The 21972-nt window shown below is 46.5% G+C and overlaps 1 protein-coding gene across 1 annotated transcript; it reads left to right on the top strand.

Annotated features, from left to right (window-relative positions):
* Positions 1 to 3201: 3201 nt before the first annotated feature.
* On the top strand, positions 3202 to 19210 carry alg14 (ALG14 UDP-N-acetylglucosaminyltransferase subunit). Its single transcript, XM_062521641.1, has 4 exons — positions 3202 to 3556; positions 4181 to 4332; positions 5957 to 6079; positions 17651 to 19210. Exons 1-4 carry the CDS (start codon positions 3403 to 3405, stop codon positions 17879 to 17881), a joined length of 660 nt encoding a protein of 219 aa, XP_062377625.1. The 5' UTR covers positions 3202 to 3402; the 3' UTR covers positions 17882 to 19210.
* Positions 19211 to 21972: the final 2762 nt, after the last annotated feature.

Below are 21972 nucleotides of genomic sequence, written 5' to 3'. Positions count from 1 at the left end.
ACCCCATGCACCGTGCTTTGCCAAGAACCAGGAACAATGTGCACTTTGTGCTGGGGAACATTCCATCATCAGACTTCGCTCAGGTTGCCCTGCACCTCCCTCCACCCTCCGAGGAAACAGGTTCGACTCCTCCGCTCCGCGCCACACACACACACACACACACACACACACACACACACACACACACACGTGGTGCTCGTCTCGGATGCTCCAGCAGCCTGAAGGGCCTCCTCCTGACATCCAGTGAATGTGATAAAAATCTGAAATTCCTGTCCACCTCTGCTGGTGCTGTAATGAAGGAAGAGTTGACCATGCTTGACCAAAAATGCCAAGATGGATGTCTTTGAAATGGTATGTTACAATGAGGTGGATGCCTTTGGCAGATAGAGTTGATGCTGTGCAGAACAGTGGCTGTGACACTGCTGACGTAAAACTGACACACTGCACGTAAGCCCCCATAAAGACAAAAGGGGCTTTAAAACATCCAATTCTCTTATAAGGAATCAAAGGGAAGGTTTCATGTGCTTTGGGATGCGCACAAGCGCTCGAGTCTGGCTTTACGAGCAAGGATTGTAAAAATCATACCGTATGAATCTCACTTACAGTATGTCAGAGGTCTCAGACTGTTTATCTAAATAGCCCATTCTGAGACTACAGTCAATAGCAGAATGCACATGTTTGTGTTTAGGAAATTCTCTGGAAAACTTTCTCATGGAAGTGTTTTAGTTGTTTGAGTGTGTGTGCAGTGAATAACAGTTTTCAGACAGAGAAAGAGAGGGAGAGGGAGACATGAGGAGGAGGTGGCCAAAGACTGACAGATAAAGACAGAGTGAGAATGGATGTTGTTTTCTTTATGTTCTGCCTTGTTTGACAAGGATCACCATGTTCACCCTGCCCCCATGTGGCCACTATGGAAACATACGCGCCTGCAGACATTATAGGAATCAACAATTCTCTCCCTTGTGGATAATTACACCATCATTGAATATGTGCACCACATATATCCTTCAGAAAACCAACGAAACATTATCTTGATTCACTTCATCTGTTGCTTGGACCTTAACTGGTGTCTCCATAGCCGGTCATGAACAAATAGTAATTACTTTCCATTGTCTTTGATGTTTACATCACTAATTTTTATTGCATGCTCTCCCTCCCTGACCTTATCCTAACCCCACACTAATACCAATGGGCCTCGGTGCCAAGAATTCCAACACGGCTCTGATAAGGGCCCGAATATTGTGCAGCGTTTTTGATGACATACACCAGAGATCCGGTCCAAAAAGCATGACACAATAAGCAGACTATAAGACAAACACGCCCAATTAAGCATAATAAATCTCTGTCCAAACACAGCTCTCTCACACACGTTCTCCCTGCATCGGGTCAGGAGTGGGCGGCTGAAGGACCATGTGACCCGGTGCATGGTCGAGGGTCTGACACCAATGCTTAACTGCAAATGCCAAGTCCCTGTATCCCCCCCACAAACACACTCACACACACACACACACACACCAGTCCTCACCAACAGTTGTCAACACATCATTGTCACTGAAGACGCCAGCTCGGAATTAATTGAGTGGTGTTATCAGTATTATTGGTGTTAGCACCAGGGTGTAAGAGAATTTGGTAGTGTTGGGTGTGAACTAAGGTCCCTGGCCGGAGCACCGCGGTGCCGGAAGACTGGCATCTTATCGGGCCAGGCGCTAATGGCTGATCCCAAATAGCCATTAGGGGAGTTTAAAAAACATCTCAACTTGATGGCTGATAAAACAAATGGGTCCGCACTGAGTACTGAGATGACGTCAACAAATGGGCCTAATAGATAGTCATGCCAGCTTGAAGGACTGTGAATGCAGACGACTTCCAACTAAATCCTTCCTGACAAGGCCTTATTTTGGGTGCTATACTGGGAACTTGGAACCAACGACTGTACGCAAAAGACTGTGTGATGAAACAAACAAACAAAAAAAAAACTTGGAACAACTTGTAAACAAAAAAAGAAACTTGGAACAAAAGCCTGTCATTTCACGTTTTCTTCATCGCTGACTCTTTTCCACTGCCACTGAAATGTGAAGCCACCTAAGGGTGAGGCGCAAATTACCAGTGGCCAGCTAAAGAAGAGCTATGATTTAATGTTGACCATGCAAACACAAGAACACACAGAGAAAGACAGCACAAAGAGGCCAGAGACAGGAACAGCTTTGTAAACAAAATGTGACTTACTTCCCTGACAGTGGAAGAAAATATTTATCAACCAAAGTGGATGTTTTGTCTAGTTTCAATTTATGGAACCAGGAAAGGGCTGTACCTTCTTGTGCCTTGAGGACATTAGGGATGCAAAGCACAGAACCTCCCTGAGATGATCAGTTTGTGCACGTGACAAACCGGATGAGACAATAACCCAAACACATGCACACGGCAAGTTGCAATAAGCTGCAAGTTTGTGTGAGTAAATAAATAAACACACTAAGAGGACCCTGGCCATGTTAGCTTCTTGTCCCTCAAACAGGAAATACCAGATAAACAAATCCACTACTAATGGTTCCCTTTAGTCTGGGATTAGTTGTTTCAGTCTCAGCATGTTTCTGGTCAAGAGTGTGTCACCAATTCGCCCTCACCAGTGGCAGCCGCTGAGCCATACCAGGTATGTAGTGGAGGCTAAACACCCACCTCTGAAGATTATCCCCCTCTCAAAAGATTCAAAACGATAAAAAATCCACATTCACAATATGTGCACTCATCAACACTCTAGGAACCATTTAATAGCCTACCACTGGTATTGATATAAACATTAGACAACCTCCACCATCATCAAACATATTCTGAATGCCTTTTTAAAAATCTGACACCGCATGGCGCAGTCAACCTCACCGAGATGATCACAGAATTCATTTACCCCTCTTATTTTACCACTATTCCTGGTCATGACAATAATGGCTGAGAACCTCTTCAAAGTTGAATAATCTAATGCAATGATCAGAAATACAAGCAGGTGTCAGTTGTCTGGAAATCTTTGCAGCACAGCAACAAACAAACAAAGGAAAGAAAGAAAGAAAGAAAGAAAGAAAGAAAGAAAGAAAGAATTGTGCTTACAAGCAATATCCAACAGATGTCGCTGTAATCATTTCAACATTTACCCATGCCTTTACTACAAACGCGTTTTCATTGCTTTGAGCCACCGGCGTGCCGTACTGATTATCACAAAGTTGTCAAACGTGTTAGCACATTTGCTTTGAATTATACATCTTTTTACTGTATCTATAGACTTTTTTGAGGTCAATGGCTAAACCATGTTGTGGCGAGAAAAGAACGAGTTAATCCATGGGGAACTAAATAGAGCGTCGACTCCTCTGCAGTCTCTACCCCAGTAGTTCTAGCTAACAAACATTAGCTGATGATATGGAACTGCAAACGTTGATACTGGGAGTATTATCGGGATGCATTGCGATAGTCCTTTGTTTTGTTGTCCGACTTGTAGTTGTTCTACAGAAAGGTCCAGAATGTAAACCTGGGATGAAGGGATCTGTATGTGTGCTAGTCGTAGCGGGATCTGGTAAGGCATAAGCAAGATTTCCACTTTGCTAACTTGCAATATTTGTGTTAGCCTACGTTATCCCATGTTTACATCTAACTTACTGGTTTAAAGTCGATTGTATTTGGTTTAAAGTTGCAGTTCATACATGTATAAGATAGTGGTGGGTCAGATATGCCAACTGTAGAGGAATCATCTTTTTTTTCTTGAATTGTCCTGTAATTATGCCATGATATGTTTACCTGGATGTTGTACACATTGCGTAGTAGCCCACCTGGATTCAGCCCTCTTGATTCTTGAGCCTGCAGGGTAGAACTAATCTTGCTCAGTCAGTTGGGTTTTCCCACGAGCAGCTGGACTTGTGCCAGTGACGCCATATAACCAAAATGTGTGATTAATTATTTATGCATGCCTTATATATTTATTACCACGTCAGCTGCCATAGTTTCATGCTTGATTTGGGGATAGATTTCTGGATGTTACAGTATAAGTCATTTGTCTCATCATTTGACCTCTTTATAGGCTACAATGTGAAGTCTAGTACCAACAAAACAGCTAGTATACGTTATACATTTTTATTATGCAGGTATGCTGTATAATGTTGTTGGGCACTTGTGATGGATATGTGATTTTGTTTGTAAACAGGTGGCCATACGACTGAGATTCTGCGCTTGGTTGGAAGTTTGTCCGAATCCTACAGGCCACGGCACTATGTCATAGCGGACACAGATAAAATGAGTGAGGACAAGATCCACAGCGCTGAAAGCTCTCGAGGAGACACTCTGAAGCATCCTCAGGTCAGTAAACTTTGCTGCGAGCTCAGGATTCAGGCTGTGAATGCATGCAGATTTGTGCTTATGCAGCAAGTCTTATGCTGACACGTCATGTGGAAATATGACTTAGGCAGCACAGTGTAATGGGTCATTCCACCTCAATTCAACGGATTTTAGAGAACATTTCTGCTTGACCATCTCAGATTTGCTTCAAACTTTTACCATCTAAAGAGTAACCATTTAAACTAACTTAGCCAAAATATTAGATTGGTATACCTAATTCATCCAGAGAAAAATGTTTTTGAACATGGTACCCCCCTTCTGATTTTTGGCACATTGGCGCCCTCATCTAAATCTGCAGCAAAGTTCAGATGTCATTATCTCAAAAAGTGTTCAAGCTAAAGACTTCAAATTTTCTGTGAATAATGATTGCTACCTATAGATTCCACATATTCATTCGTAAGTCGTATGTGTTGACACTGACTGTGTTTCAATCTTGTGAAATCAGAAGAAAAATTGCCGATTTCTTTCACACCCCCACATTGGGTGCCCCATTACACAATTTGTAAACAAAATGTTTGCCAAATGGTTATGTCTCTCTACAGAAGTGTTTAAGCTGTCTTTGAAAAAGTAATGAAGAGGTGTCTATATTGCTTTTTTGCTGGAAGTAATGTAACACAAAACTGAAAAACAATCAATTTGGATAATATTGTATCTCCCCATTACAGAGGTATGACAAGCTATACCAATTAATTGAACACATCTCCAGAAAGAGTATGGAATGGGCTATCAGACTGTGAAATTTCAAGAAGGCATTTGTTGAATTGAGGTGGAATGACCCTAATGCATATATGCATAGGCAGATGTTCTGCAGTCAGTTTAAAATGTTGCAGCATATAGGCTGGTTCATTTTAGGCTGCATGAATAGTATAGTTAGTGAATGAGAATTTCAAGCATCTCTTCCAGTGTATTTCTTTGGATGAAGACGAGAGATACAGAGTATTCTGAAGTGATGTAGTGCTTCAAAGTAATTTTGATGGCTAAAATAACTAAAAATACGAGAGAGAATGGCACTTACTCTCCATGTCTATGGAGAACTAGCTTTGCAATTCACTGTCTTCCAACCAGGAGAATCACAATGGCTTTATGGCACTCTGGTGCAATAGCCTACTGTTTGTATAAAATTGTGTAATATTGCCTTGTCAGTCGACATGGCTCTTTGAAGATTATCTTTGCTGATGTGTAAACAAATCCACATGTGCAGGGGGAAGGGCGCATGCAGTCACTGGTATTTATGATAGTTGTGTAAAATACAAATACTCTGCAACTGTAGGAAAACTCAGTAGATTTCTCCACACAGTGTTTCATAAAGGCATATTTATGTCTATCTTTGTGTGTGTGTGTGTGTGTGTGTGTGTGTGTGTGTGTGTGTGTGTGTGTGTGTGTGTGTTTGTGTGTGTGTGTGTGTGTGTGTGTGTGTGTGTGTGACTCTGATTCTGTCTGTTTGTGTGTGTGTGTGTGTGTGTGTGACTCTGTGTGTGTGTGTGTGTGTGTGTGTGTGTGTGTGTGTGACTCTGTGTGTGTGTGTGTGTGTGTGTGTGTGTGTGTGTGACACTCTGTCTCTGTGTGTGTGTGTTCCGTTCACCAGTACACCATTCATCGGATCCCTCGCAGTCGTGAGGTGCGCCAGTCCTGGAGCTCGTCGGTGGTCAGCACCCTGAATGCCCTGCTCTACTCCGTGCCTCTGGTCTTCCGTCTGCAGCCCGATGTGGTAGGTTCTCAGACCTTCTCTCCGCCAGCTTCTTGTCACGCTTCTGGCTGTCCCGACTCAAATACAGATAGTATTCCATCACCATGTAAGGCCAAGAAGTGTTCAAATGGTTTCAGTGAAGTTTAGGTGTAATCATTTGGTTGGAACACTTCAGCTAAACTGTCTCCGTGGTTTGGTTGCTATCACAATCAGATCAAAATGTCTCTTGGACTCTATATGGTTCTGTAATCTACAGAACTCATGGTGGTTTAAGATTGAAATGCCTATTTTGACAGGTAAAGGCTTCCACCGTCTTACAATTGTGTTGTGAGATGTAGTTTTTTCATAAGGAGGTTGTTGTAATACATGAAGTTTTTGGTTGTACACCCGGCACTAGGTGGCACAAAGTAAAATGCAAGGTTTATTCTTATTTTACACTCAATAAAGTTGTTTCACCATGCGCTCCACTTATGAAGCTTTGCGCCCAGGAGTGTGGCACTTAATGACATAAGATCCAAAAATCCAAAATCCAAAGACGGTGATCCAAAAACCACTATCTTACACCCTCTAAAAATCATTATGCCACTGACCAAGAAAAAACTGGTCTATAGCGAAAGGCGCATATAAAACAGCTGAAATTGCACGGTCACGAGATGTAAGCAGCAACTCCTCTGCAGGATAGATATCCTTAGGATTTTTATTCAGTCATTCGAACATTATCGGGGTAAGTGTTGCTTTTTTCAGGCTATGTTTTTGGTGGTAACCCCTTGTCAGTCAATAGTGAAAGTAATTGACTGTGTAGAACGGTGTTGTCATTGACTATGAGACCACAATGAAGTTAGTTTCAATATGACTTCAAATAGACAAGTGCAGATGCCTGTAGGCTAGACTCTGCTTGTCACAAACAAGTTTTAGTAGTAGAATACCTGTTCCACACGGTTTCGTGTGCAAGCAGATTCCTTCAAATGTACCACTGATTATCAAAATACCGATGTGCTGTTTGAAATTACGCTGCTTACTGTTAATAGGAATAACAAATGTCATTCTCATTAGTTTAAAGGATGTTACGCTGCCTGAAATCACACCCATGACTGATTAAGAAACATAAGAACAAATCTTTTCTACTCAGTGCCCAGCATTTGATCACAAAATCACACCATTAAATTGAATGTGGACTGGCTACACCTTTTATGTATATAAACTTTGTGCCTGACCATCCGTTGCTGATCGCTAAACTAGAGCCCTTAAATAATCATGTCATAAAGTCAAATGAAAAGCTCATTTGAGTCATTTGCCACAAAGTGCCATAGGGTGGCAGCGTTGCGGCAGAAATCCATCCTGTTGAGTTGCCAGCTCTCCATGATCAGATATTCACAACCTATACATCATTGATGTCTATTAGTGGAGCGCATCTATTCTTAGGTTGAATGTAGTTCATCTCGAGGCCTTTCTGCTGTCATAGATGAGTTCCCCTTGTTTCCTATAGTGACTCTGTACAGTACTGTTTGAGTAAGCAATCACAGCTGAGCTCACTGTAGTCGAGAACTCAAGAGTTGATTCTGCAGACGCGTGCATTTTTTTTTCAACGGTTCCTCTCAAGACACTCCCATTATATTTGGAAGATACTCCTCCAGTTGACAGCTGGTAGACTTTTCAGATGTGTTTCTGACTCAGATTTCTAGATGGAGCATGACTAAGAGTGTCTGCAGAAACAGTCAGTCAAGCAAGCACCATCCTCCAGTGGTGAAGATATGTTTTTGTCCATGCTCATGAGTCTTGCTTTTGGACGAGTGATCAAAGACTCATGGTGGTGTTGGTCATCTCTGATTGCACTGGGGTATGTGTTCCATGTCAGCTGAGTGACCATGAAGTCTGATTTCGGCCTGATGGTGGTGATTCGATCGCCGTTAGCGCATCAGGAGCCGTTAAACGCTTCCCAAGCGTGTGAGGGTTTTTCCTTTTTTGCATTCCACTCTACAGCCTCATCGGTTGGCCTAGAGACTGATCCTGGACACTGCTGACCTGATTACTGATTACTGATGATCTTGCCCCTCTGAGCCAGAGATCACTGTCAGCGGGAAAAAGATTGGAAGGGACAGTCTGGAAGATTGACGAGCGCTGGTCTCCCCCAGCGGTAAGAGGGGGGAAAGATATCGAGTGAGACTGAGGAGAAGAGAGAAGAGAGAGTCGGGGGAGAGAAACGAGAGAGAAACGAGAGAAAAGGGGGCGGGGAAGAAGAGAAGTGGAGTGGAGTGGAGTGCTTAAATTGTTCTGCAGGAATGAACAGTGGAGGCAGGCAGGCAAGCAGGCAGGCAGACAGACAGACAGCAGGCCCCCCTCACTCTCACTCTCACTCTTACACTCTCTCTCCCTCTCTCCCCCTCTCTCTCTCCCTCTCTCCTTCTCTCTCTCTCCCTCTCCCTTTCTCTCTCACTCTCTCTTCCATTCCTCTCCGCTCTTCCCCCTGCTGTTGTATAATGGTGGGGGCCGACCGAGGGGAGAGGGGGAGCAGCAGAGCAGGGAGCGGGAAGAGGAGCGGAGGGGGGGGGGAGGGTGGTGGTAGGGGATCTTGTTCGCAGGATGTGGCAGGACCTGACTGGCTCCTCCGCCAGCTGTGAGCCTCCGGCTTTCTCCGCTCGCGGCAGGGAGGGGCCAAAACAGCGTCGGATTTCGCCATTGCCACGACAACTGGAGAGAAGAGAGGGGGTGGGCTAGGGTTTGAGCCGGGGAGGGGGGGTTGGGGGGGTGGGCTAGGGTTTGAGCCGGGGAGGGGGGGTTGGGGGGGTTAGCGGTGAGGGATTGGAGAGTGACTACGCTAGACCACTCCTGGTCTGCAGCTGAGAAAGGTGGACCAGTCTACAAGACAAAAGGGGCTAAAGAGGGATATCTGTACACTGTAGAGTAGTGTGTGTGTGTGTGTGTGTGTGTGTGTGTGTGTGTGTGTGTGTGTGTGTGTGTGTGTGTGTGTGTGTGTGTGTGTGTGTGTGTGTGTGTGTGTGTGTGTGTGTGTGTGTGTGTGTGTGTGTGTGTGTGTGTGTGTGTGTGTGTGTGTGTGTGTGTGTGTGTGTGTGTGTGTGTGTGTGTGAATGAAGGAGAAAGTGAAAGCCAGCCAGACTGAAAGATTGGGCTCAGCAGGGTTAGATCAGCCTGACCTGTCAGAGCCGGACTGCCCACTGCTCCCTAATCTCTAATTAGCGTCCATTCTTCATCGGCTGGCGTCATTTTCCACTTCTCCTTTCAGCTCTGGCCACTGGCAAGAAAGAAAGAGGGAGAGAGTAGAAAAATGAAAGAGAAGAACGAAAGAAAAGGGAGAGGTGGGATGATAAGTGAATGGTTCACCGAGTTTTCCAGGAAAACCTGAACGGACGCTGTTGTGACTTTGTGACAAATTTCTGTAGCTCATTTCACACACACACACACACACACACACACACACACACACACACACACACAGCTTTGATTTGATAACCATCTGTCACAGCTGGAAATTCGGAAATTTTAGCCTATTAACGTGTGGACAGTTTTTTTTTCTTTTCTTTTTTTTTTTTGATGTCAGAAATTCCGAAGTGGAGTTAGCACCATCTCACGTTACCGCGTTAGCCTCTATCAGCCTTAGCGCCCGTGGCCGTTTACTTCCTTTTTAGTCCCGGAGTGTGCTTCCGTCAGCCCCTCGTCAGCAGACTGTTGTTTTAAAAAAGGGTCCCCCCTCGTCCCACGTTGGTCCGTCAGGCCGGGGGGGTCAGCTCTTGGGGGAGCACATTCCTGGGTACGCGTCCGAACCAGCCTCCTCTTCCTCTCTTCTCCTCTCTGGTCTTGTCTGTTTGTTTTGACCAAACTTGAGCATGTCTCGGACAGAGCTGGGAGCAGGGCAGGGACTGGACGCTGGCTGACGAGAGAGAGAGAGAGAGTGAGAGAGTGGGCCCCCCACAGTAGCCCCTTTTCTTTGGGCCGATGCAGAGATGCGACGCATTCCGGGGGCACGGTCCGTCCGAAACGCGGAGGTCACCCCTGAAGAAGAAGGGGGGGGGGGGGGGGGGGGGGGGGGGGGTTCTGGTGAAGAAGAGATGTTTTTTTTAACGCATTCTCTTGACCATAAATAGGCATGTGTGAGATCACAGCACCCTCTTAACTCTCCATACTACTGTCTGCCACCATCCCCCCGACACACATATACACACATAGACACACACACACACACACACACACACACACACACACACACACACACACACACACACACACACACACACACACACACACACACACACACACACACCTCCAGATGTGTCAGCACAATCCTTACTGCTGACTGTGTCCCCAACGCTTCTTCATGATGGAAGCAGGACTGTCTGGCCCCAGCTAGAGCAAGGGAGTGGGAGGGAGGAGGAGGAGGAGGAGGAGGAGGAGGAGAGGGGGGGTGGTGGTAGTGAGCGAGAGATTATCATCATTCCGTCCATCGTCCTACTGTTTCTCCCAACTTTGCTTATGTAACTAATTGAGAAATATGCCCCCCCCCCCCCCCCCCCCCCATATAAAGCCTACTCCATGCTCCCTCAGGCTACCGCTAGCACATGGAGAGTAAGGGAGAGTATGCAAGGTCACAAGTGCCCTTTATAAAGCGTTGTTTAGACTAGCGCGGGGGTGATTAATTAATGCCAAACACAGGCAGCGTGGCACACACAAGACACAGCAAGTCGTGACGCTGGTGTTTCCCTGGTAATACTTTGCCCCCTCCGGTGATGTATGGTTACGGTGGGCTGACTGGGCTCTGTTACATAACCGGGCAGCCGAGGCCGTCCACTGCGCGCCACTGAGGCTTAGCAGTCCAGGGAAATTGAATGGGCCTCCGAGGCCTACAGGTCGATTCTGTTGGGCTGAAAGGCACAGTTGGTGCTGGCGGGCCTCTTCGTCTGCCTGGAGCCGGTCCAAAAGCATGGCGGCTATCCAAGGAGCCTTCCGTCTCCTGCCATATCTAACTGTCCACTCCTCATTTTTCGTTCCAGCTCTCTTTCTGTTTTTTTCTGTGTCTGTTTTTTTTTTTTGTCTTCCCTCTGTTCTTCCTCTTTGAGACTTTATGTTCTTTTGGTCTTCCCTTCACTCTTGCATCTGTTTGTCAGACACTGTACTGTAGATTGAATATCCTTGTCTAGATGCTGAGCTCCTTTGTCTCCCACCACAGAATTTGTTTTCGATCTTCCCAACTTTGCGGAGGGATCGAATGAATGCCCTTTGGACAAAATGTATTACCCCATGCAGAAACGAAATTAAATCACACCAACCCACTAAACCGCCCCCCCCCCCCCCCCCCCCCAAAAAAAAACATAATAAGATGGCAGATACCGCAGTAGCTTTTGAGTCATATGATAGACAATAACAAATAATTATGACTGATGCCCATTCCATTGCACTTTATTACTTGGCATCATTACCTCTATTATTGTCTATGCACTGTTGTCTGTTGTGTCATCACCGTCTTTGTCTAGCTGCACTTTGAAAACACACACTGTAATTGCTGAAACAAATTCCTATATGTTTTTTTTACATAAATAGCAATAAAGTATCTTGAACCTTGAACCTTGGGCATAACACACTTGGAACTGCCACAGTGACCAATCACTAGGCCCCTCATCCACACGCAGTTCCGTCTGCTGACTGTCGTTCCCTTTCTGAGGGAGAGCCGCTGGAGGAGGACTTTGCCGTGCTTCGTCGGCTCCGTTTTTCCACATTTCTGTTTTCCTACTGAGCGTGCGCCCTGCTGCTTGGCCTGCCATATGTTTCATCTTAACCTTATTAGGCAATAGTTAAAGAGTGGAATGGGAACGGGAATTGGATGGGATGGGATGGGATGGGATGGGATGGGATGGGATGGATCGGAATTTCACTGGCTAAGTTTGAGGAAAGATTACTACCAAAATCGCCGGATCATTGTTTTTTCCTTCCTCACCGTGGACATGCTATGTTCCAGCAGACAAGTTGATTGACAGCCGCAATCAGCTGCCAGGGGTGGAGATACTGTGTGAATGACTGTGAGGAGCTGTGAATGCTCGAGTAACCCTGAGATATTCCTTTTGCGGTATTAGCATTTGTGCGCTATATTGCTGTAGCGGCAGTGAATATCATCTCCACATTTTAGCAGTTCTTTGTCATTGAGTTACATTTGTAGCATAGCAGAGTCAATGAAATATCTGAGATGGATCATCATACTGTACAGTAGGTTGCGGTAATCAGTGTGGTCGACCAAGTCAGAGGAGTCTCAAGCAAGCAGAGCTCGATGTGTTTTAGACAAGCCGGCCATCTGTTTAAACAGACCCATAGCGACATCTCTGCAGCAGTTCCAACATTGCCCCCGACCCGCTCCCCTCCGTGGCGTTTCCAGCTGTCAAAAATAATAATAACAGCGGAGTCGCCTATACAGACAGCGATGCAAAACAGCTGTACAAACCCGCCGATATATCAAGGAGAGACACCCATGTAAGGGATATCGGCTGTGAGCTGGAACGGAGAAGAGGAATGGTCCCCTATAGTCTTTCATGTGAACTGACGCATTTTCCATCGTCTTGCAAAACGTCTCGTTTTTAATTTACAGTGTTCTCTTTTTAAGGGTTTCGAACTTGTTCTACACCGCGAGCTGTCCGTCGAACGGTTTCACAAGAGGAGTTCCAGTTCCACTTCAGAAGGTTACAAATATAATTTGGACAGAGATGAGCCATAGTGGGATTTAGATCAAACACCGTTAGGGGGTGCGTTTTCTTTGTGAGGTAGCCATTCGAGGCCTCAGCCCTGCTATCTATCTGTCCTCGCTGCTTAAAAGCGGCCGTCGTCAAATGTTGACACGGTGAGATGCTGTTTGCTTAGCAGCTCTCTGTTAGTGTTGCTGTCTGCACACACACATTGGAGAGAACACTCTCTCCCCCACCAAGGCCTTCTGTGCACAGTCAGAACGAGACTATAGCGTTTCATTGCTGAGTTTCGATTGCCCGCGTTGTGATAACGAAGGATAACTGTCGAGGCTAGTATTTCAGTGGCCTGCTGTCGTCTGAGCATAGGCTCTATGCAGCTCTTATCATCTCCGTGGAACTTAGGTGAAACATGTTGAAGTGTTTTATGAGCAGATAACACCTGCTGTCTGGTCGGGCGTGGCATTGACTCACCTCGTCTGCTCTCGGTAGGTGATTCAGAAAGTGACATGCTAGCTGTCGACAGGTGAGCGTACCTCCTGGTGATATATATTTGGGGGGCGATGATGTATGTCCCCCCACTACGGTGACCTCATCAGGTGTGTTGGTGCCTCACCTGTCTCGACAGCTCAGTCTCGGACTGTCATCTCTGACTAAGACACATGCTCTCTTTCCTCTTTCAAGGAGGTGTGTGTCTGCCTCAACAGAGCTGTCTGAGTCTGAAGTGTTTCTTATGACTGTCAAACGTCTCTCTGTCTCTGTCTGCCTCTCTCTCTCTCTCTCTCTCTCTCTCTCTCTCTTTCTCTCCCTCCACACACTTTCTCACTGACTCACGCAGACACCTGTGCACTTTGCAGAATTTCATTCTGGTGGGCTTAGGTCATCAGCAGGAGCACGTGACATGCGGCTGTAATTTTCAGCTGTCACCAGAGCGCAATTCTCTAGGCCAGCGTGAGCTGCAGCACTACTTGGCAGTGCTCTGACAAGCATTTCCCCCACGGAATGGCTTCAGGGCTGTACTCTGTCACACTACATTTTGTGTACACACACACACAGACACACACACACACACAGACACACACACACACACACACGCACATAATAGTTTTCTGAGACTACCCAGCTGTGTGCTGTTTATCAACTGAGAAGATAAGCTGCAGATAGCATTTCAGTGCTGCCGTTCGTAACGATTAGTGAAGAGTGGCCAAGGGCCCCTTTCCACAAAAGGATTGCGGCACTAAAGTCATTATTATGTTAAACTGATAGGAGGAACATCGTTTTGGATATTTCCTTGATGTGAGATGGGTGTGATATGTCTTGTATGTTTGTGTGTACCCAGATGTGCCTATATAGAATATAGCTAGAAAGTTACATTGGCTACACCTACTCCTAGTCGTTGAAATAAGCTCACACTCATTTGTGACTGAAAGTTCTTCAGCTGTGAGGTTAATACACAGGGGCAGTTAATATGGTACTAATGTGGATTTGTTTCTTTTAGCTTTAATTAATACACAATGCGGCTAATACACAATGCGGCTAATGCACAGGAAATTACTCATTGTCTCATATGCATTGTCCTTAATGAGAGCTGTTAACTGTGTTCTGTATGGCATATGTATTGAGGGCATAAGTATATATGTATGCTCTTGAGTCTTGAATGCTTACATAGATAAGTGGGTTCAAAGTTGCGTTCATGTGTGTTCAGTGTGTCTTCTTGGATGGAGTACGGGTCCTCAGAGCTTGTCACGCAATGCCACAAACCTTCATTGCGCTCGTAATAGGCATTAATGATAATGAGTCTGGTTGTTGTGTTAAAAGTGTGTATTTGTGCATTTCTCTGCCAGCTAGTGAGTGAGTTAGGGAGTGAGGGAGGGAGGGAGCGAGAGAGCGAGCGGTGGGCTGAATGGTGTGTGTTTTTTCGAGTGCTGTGGGCAGAAAGGCCCAGAGGGGTGCCGACCTTCTGGGCAGAGCGTGTTGCCCTAACCCCCTGGACGCTGCCAGCTAAAGCATGCGCGGAATGTTCTGGCGCAGGTTTATGAACGCGGCGCTACGCTACGGAGCGGCAGGCTTCACAGAGAACACTGCACGCCCCGCCGCATGTCACTCTTTCTCCCCACCTCCGTCTCTTCAACTGGTCTCTCTCTATCCTACGTTGCATGTCTTTCCTGTCTCTCTCTTTCATCTCCTGTTTCTCCTTCAGCTTGTTGTTTTTTGTTACTCCCTCCCTCTTCCTCCCCCTCTCTCTCTCTCTCTCTCTCTCCCTCTCTCTCTCTCTCTCTCACTCTCTCTCTCTCTCTGTCTCCCTCTCTCCCTCCCTCTCTCTGTCTGTCTTTCGCAAAACCGCCAGCGCTTCCAGAGCGAGGCGAGCGAATGCTCCAATCCACCCCAATAACCCAAGTCATCTTCCAGCCCAGCGAGAGACGCATTTTTTCCTAGACGACGTCATGTGAAACGGAGCAGGGGGATGGGGAGGTGGACGAGCGTACCGACAGCAGCAGCAGCAGCAGTAGTCAGAGGTCGCGCCTCGGCCGCCGTCAGTAACGCACCGCAGGGCCGGGCTTGGTGGCTGTGTTGGCCCAGGCCTCGCACCTTAAAGAAGCGTGAATTAGAGGTCATCCAAGATGACCCGCCGTATGGAGAAAAAATGCGGTTGTGTCACCAAGCTGGCAGCTTTTAGTCGTCCTTGTAGCTCTCTTGTTACACCCTCTTCGCAGCTGCCTGTGTTACGAGGGAGAGCAGTGACAGCAGCGGACTTTTACTGCTTCCTTGGTGTGTGTGTGTGTGTGTGTGTGTGTGTGTGTGTGTGTGTGTGTGTGTGTGTGTGTCTCTGTGTGTGTCTCTGTGTGTGTCTCTGTGTGTGTCTCTGTGTGTTTGTCTGTGTGTGTGTGTGTGTGTCTGTGTGTCTGTCTGTGTGTGTGTGTGTGTGTGTGTGTGTGTCTCTGTGTGTGTGTGTGTGTGTGTCTCTGTGTGTGTGTGTTTGTTTGACCCTTTACGGGAGGTGATTTATTTTCTGTTGACTGTTCACATTGTCCCCAGTCCAGTTTGCACCCTCATGTTTACTGATGGACGCTGTTTTCTTTTTTTTTCTCTGAGACCAGGCTGCAAATGTCCCTCTGATTGCAGTGCGCCAGAAGCCAATAACCTCCTCCAAGCCTGACGCACCACCTCACTGCAGGGTGGCGATGACCTCATCTGCATTGTGCTACTCCTAAAATCTTTTCTGGACACAAATGTTGCATAGTTTTAGACCCGATGGAATGATTCTGGACTGATACCAAGCTTCCTCTAAACTTAGTATGTCTATTATTGCTGGGCTTTTTGTGCTACTGCTTGTAGGCCCTGTGTCGGTTGGTGTTGTGGGCTGTATTTTGACAGTTGTCCCTTTAGGGAACAGACCGTCTAATATGTTTTATATTGGATGTTATTCTTACAGTCACTGTCGATGTCTTGACTAAGACTTTTGGGGAGTTATATTTTTTATGGCAAGTGATTTATTTGGTATTTTCTATATCTGTCAGAGGTGAAATCCTATATCCTTACAGTGTGAAAAGAAAAGGCCGTTAACAGTACAGTACTGTTGATTTTCACTACCAGCAAAGCACACTTCTACCCGCAGGGAGCCCTCCTGTCCCCTCCATTGCTCTCTCCTCCTCACTCTTTGTGAGATGAAGCTGTGTCTGTCTGACATAAAGTCTGCTAGAAATCTCGGTAATGGACAATATCATCGGGGAAGCTAGCGACTGGACCTTCATCCCAATGTAATGAGTTTATCAACTCGGTCCCTCGTGCACAAAAGATCCACTGTTGTCTCAACTCCCCCCCCCCAGGGGTAGGGGGTTGGGACAGGGCAATGTGACTGTAAGCACAGTCCATGCCTCCACCAAGATGGTCTGGCAGCTCTTGTGATGGATTCTCCAGACCCTGTCTCCTCGCTCTACAGCAGTCTGCTGGCCTTCCTGTGCAACTACGCACACCATAACTGTCACAAGTGTGATTATACAGACTGATCCATCGCATACACACACACACACACACACACACAACACACACACACACACACACAACACACACACACACACACACAACACACACACACACACACACAACACACACACACACACACACAACACACACACAACACACACACACACACACACAACACACACACACACACACACACACACACACACACACACACACACACACACACACACACACACAGAGAGGCACAGTAACCTCTGTTTGTCTTGTCTCATCGGGAGCCAAGGTTGTTGTGACGTCGTGTTTCAGTTTTCCCTGGAGTGCAAATAGAGGCCCTGATGCTGACTCGTTCAGCTACCACACACAGCCAGAACTTGTGCTAACCTGTGTGCGTGCATGTAAGCGTCTCTAGTGCTAATAACGCTTTAACATCTGTGTGCTTTGTACTTCCAGGACTGTACATGCTGAGTGCATTAGGCATGTGCCTGGGCTCTCAATGCTCAGTGGTTGTGCTCTTGAAGGAGAACTATGCAAGTTTTTTAGCTTAATTTGATCCTTTGAACCTTAACTGTTCAGCTTTGGAGTCATTGGAATGGTTATTTGACTTATTTCGGATTGAATGATGGCTTCGCTTCCCCCTAGGGCCTGTGAGCGGAAAAAAACACGCTTGCAAGTTTGTGCCACCGGGTTGGTGGCACTGACAAACAGAACGTTTTGCATGTGTGTGTGTGCGTGCGTGCGTGTGTGTGCAGATGTATTTTTCTGAGCCTTTGCAACCACACATTTATATGTGTACTGTATGTGTGTCATTTCAGGTGTGCGTGTGCACGCGCGTGCGTGCGTGCGTGCGTGTGTGTGCGCGCGTGCACGTGTGCGTCTGTGTGTGCAGATGTATTTTTCTGAGCCTTTTCTATGCGTTTGCGTGTGGTTTCAGGTGCTGTGTAATGGGCCAGGAACGTGTGTGCCTCTGTGTGCGGGCGGCCTGATGCTCGGGATCCTGGGACTGAAGAGGGTGGCGCTGGTCTACGTCGAGAGCATCTGCCGTGTGGAGACCCTCTCCCTTTCCGGAAAGATCCTCTATCACCTGGCGGACTACTTCTTTGTGCAGTGGGGCAGCCTGAAGGACAAATATCCTAAAGCAATTTACATGGGGAGGATTGTGTAACCATCCATGAATCCCGTGTCAACTGGACCATACACAAGACTTTTTTATTTTTATATAAATCATAAGTATATATATAAGTCAACACAAATGTAGTGGGGCAAGTGGGGTTGATAATTTGGTGGTTATGTCTGCATTCTGTGTTAGAGTATTTGTTTCGTTGAACCTTACCATGAATCTTGTCATCTAACTCGTGGTCGGGTGCAACTATTTGTGTGAAACTGGGAAAATATTACATCAGGTTTTAGCTATTTGGAAAATGACATCCGCTCAAGAACTGTAAACGGTGTCCAACTGTGTCAGCAGGCCTTTTGCCTCATTCCTTCATGCAGTAGCGAGGCGTAGGTGAAACTGCTTCTTGCCAGAATCAAGGAGCCCTTGTTGTGCAGTCGCCAAGGCTTTCCTCTCCGGCTCTCTCTCTCTGACTCTCTCTGTCTCGAGTGTAACTGTGCAGCCATGGAGTGACAGGCCGACGACCAAGGTGACGACAGACGGCCGCCTCGGCGCTCTCGATGCCGTGACAGCTCCCCGCCGCTCGCCACGGAGAAGAAAAGGCAAGACTCTGCAGGACAGCTGTAGCTAACGCAGATGGCATCTGCATAGGGAGACGTCGACCAGGAAACATTTCTGAACAGAGCTGACAGGGCTGTATTGTTCTGCCATGACAGGCTGCATTTGGTCTGAATAGAATTGGAAAAAAGAATTGATGAGGAACTGATGTGTATTTCTTTCATCATGATGATTATTTTTTTTGTTGTTGTTTTTGAAGTTTGGTCTAATAGCCCCTTTGAATCCTGTGCCTTGGAATGTGCAGATTCGCAGCTTACTTGCAGATGCAACCTCTTAGGTTGACTGCAAATGTTCATTGAAGTGCTACATGCTGAGCAAAGTCATATGTTATCATGGAGGCAAATCAGACACGCTGGGTGTGTTGGTTTTTATTTAGATCTTCATGAGAAATTATTCATGCATTTCCAAACATCAGTTGCATTTCCTGGGAACTGTGTCGACTCATGGGTGCAGTTCTCAGAGATTAAATCACCTCTGCTGTTTCATTTCAAAATCAGACAACTTTGAATCATTGGAAACCGGTCACACTTGCTTGTAGAAAACCCAACAGCTGAGGGGACATTCTGACTGCCCGTGCTAAAAGTTGTGCTCTCTCAAGGTTCAATTTGACATCTTCTCAGGACAGGCTTCTAAATGGGGCAGATTTTCCATTGTTTGGGATTTCCTGTCCCTCGCCTGTGATGGACCTCTTCAAGCAGAGTTTACCCAGAGAGGAAGTGAGCTGAATAATTGAGATGTTTGGGTTTTACAACAGCAATAAGAGGTTAAGAGGGAGGGGGGGAGAGAGGGGTCTGTTTTTTGGGGGGGAGAGGAAGGAAAACCATGGATTTGCAGAAAGAAGGCCTATTTTTGGGCCTTATCTCTGCACACCAGGAGAGGCCACACAAGCTGCTACAGCTGTTGCTTGCGATACAGTCAGAGTACTGCATTATTGGCAAGAGTTAGTTTAGGTCATGTTTTCATGATGACTGTGTAGCATATGTATGTTATCCCCCCCCCCCCTCCCCATCCCTGAGTCAGCTTCAGACATGGGTGAAATTTTATCGCAGCTCTCATTGCAGTGACAATTAAATATCTTCTACGCAGGTTACTTAATGAGTATACATTATGACTTCACAGTTGAGTTTCACCCAATAGTTCCACTGAAAAAGTCCCTGAACGTCACACATAAAGCCTAATATGAAATCCAGACAGTGCTGTGGTTTTTATGCAGAGTGTTAAAAAAAAGAGAGAGGGGAAAAGTATTTCAACGAGTACTGAGCACCAAAAAAGAAGAGATTGCCTCCATTTTATACCACACCAGCTCACAGTGTCTAAAACAATAGACCCCATCCAGGTCTGGATTAGCGAATCCTTCAAGTTGGGGATACTGGACCGAACCGGACTGGCTGCTCGTGTGTGTGTGTGTGTGTGTGTGTGTGTCTGTCCCCCCTATCTGCGGACCGCTGGCGGATGACTGGGTGTTGTTATTGGCAACCCGGCTCGATGCAAAGTGAACGACCGGCAGAGCGACGCTGAAGAGGAGAAGCAGGCCTCGGCCGTGGCTGTGCTCCAGCTCCTGCTTCGGGGGTAAACTGATCTGACCAGAGGAGGGGTGGGGATGGGGGGCAGTAGCTGTGGTGGGGTGGGTGGGTGCGGGCCAGTAGCTGGGGTGGAAGTGGAGGGGTGGAGGGGTTGTGTGAGTCAGGCAGAGGGATGCTTTTAAACTCCCTCCTGCTGCCTGGACGATACTGAGTCCGACAGGAGCAGCCGAGCCCCTAATGAGAGTCTGTGCTGCTTCATCAGCCACAGCCTGCGCTCCCACTTATGGGGATCTTCGCGTCACGCGTATCCGCGCGTCAGTATTCCTCCAGGCAGAGACTGTCCCTAGGTGGTGCACTGCTCTAAAATTACCTTAATTACACCGCTGGTTCCCTGTGGGTGTTGAGAGAGAGAGAGAAAAAAGAGAAAGCTAGTGGACTGGATACTCAAGACGCAAGACAGTCACACAAAACTGCCGTAGGTGTTCCCCTAACAGCCCTCTAACCCCCATGTGCTAAGCAGAGGCCAGGGGCATTGTCTTATAACTCACCACGGATCTTTTCCCAACGCTTTCTAGTGAAATTGTAGCCTCGAAGCAGACGACTGACCTAAATCTTTTCAGATGTAGTTCTTTTTTGCCCCATAGGTGTGCCTTGCATGACGGTCCCTTGATACCTCTATGAAGGCGATGGTGGAGGAGAGCAGGTGGTAGGGGTCAGGTCAGGAGGGGTGAGGTTACTGTAATAACGGGCTTTTTGAAAGGAGGTTATTAGGAGGCTAACGTATGCACTCCTTGGCAAGCCTATTACTCTTCCCAGGGTCAACTCCCACAAGAGAGGTCGAGTTTTTGTGTAGGACAGATACAGTACATATAAGCAGATGCTTTGTAGAAAACATGCCCCCAAGACTTTCACTACTTGTTTTCATTGCAACCTTTAATATCAATATGAGGATTGTTTTCCATGAGTAACTATGACTGATTTACTGGTATTTTTTGCCTCTGAAAATTGTACACATGGTAGCTAAAAACAAACTCCTAACTTATCACAAATACACACCCATGACAACAGACAAGACAACGACATCAGTGAGTGAGGATGGGAGGGAAGGGGAAAGACCCCATGAAATCTCCCCCAGTGTCCCAACCTTTGTCCTCAAAGCCACAAGCCAACCACTATTGACTGGCATAGTCTGAAACAGTGTTCCTTTATTTAGTCAGCCAGGCTTGAATGGCTTGGGGAGAGATAAGTATCAGTGCTAACAGACCCCTCCTCTCTGTCGTACTGTGAAGCTTCTTCATGCCCTTGGACCTCCTCTCCTCAACCTTGGCTGGGGAATGTGACTGTACGGCACAGCAGACTCAGCAGTTTGTACCTGCGAGAGAGCCACTGCTCTAGCCAGTACTATAAGATGCAGATTAAATACAGTGCACGGACCATTGCCAAGGTGGAATTTATTTGCCGTGTTCATCATCCAGAAGCCAACTGAGCCACTGTCAAATTGCTAGAGGTTGTGAGGTAGACATTTTGGTCTGCAGTTTTTATTGGGTAGCAAGCAGTATGCAGCAAACAGTTGATAGGCTACATAAGGGATGGGTTTGTTTGGTTTGACCAATAAATTGTTTACCTGAACATTCACAGAAAAAGAAGGTAAAGACAGGAAAAGGATAACTCAAAGACATAAAATCATAAAGTCATAGGCCTACATTTGTTTAGCTATATTGCAAATAGGCTACATGGTTATATCAAATACTACACATTAATGGAAAGTAATAGGCCGATGTATCGTATCCCTCAACATTTGATTTAATTATTGTAACAGTCTATTCTATATTGGACTCTTTTGTAATATTTGAGGCAGAACCACACGTTCACTGCAGCGCGCAGCAGCCGAACAATGGGAAGAGGGTATGTAAAATACGCGCCTGTGATTGGTCCGTCACGAGCCGTCAGTCGTCTTGCGACATTTTTTCCACACAAAATGAGCTATCAGACCGAGAAGTT

Source organism: Sardina pilchardus, chromosome 19, assembly GCF_963854185.1.
Source record: "Sardina pilchardus chromosome 19, fSarPil1.1, whole genome shotgun sequence".
In the NCBI taxonomy this organism is placed as follows: domain Eukaryota; kingdom Metazoa; phylum Chordata; class Actinopteri; order Clupeiformes; family Clupeidae; genus Sardina; species Sardina pilchardus.
Note: the sequence above shows the minus strand (reverse complement) of the source record. Positions and strands in the feature narration are given on the sequence as shown.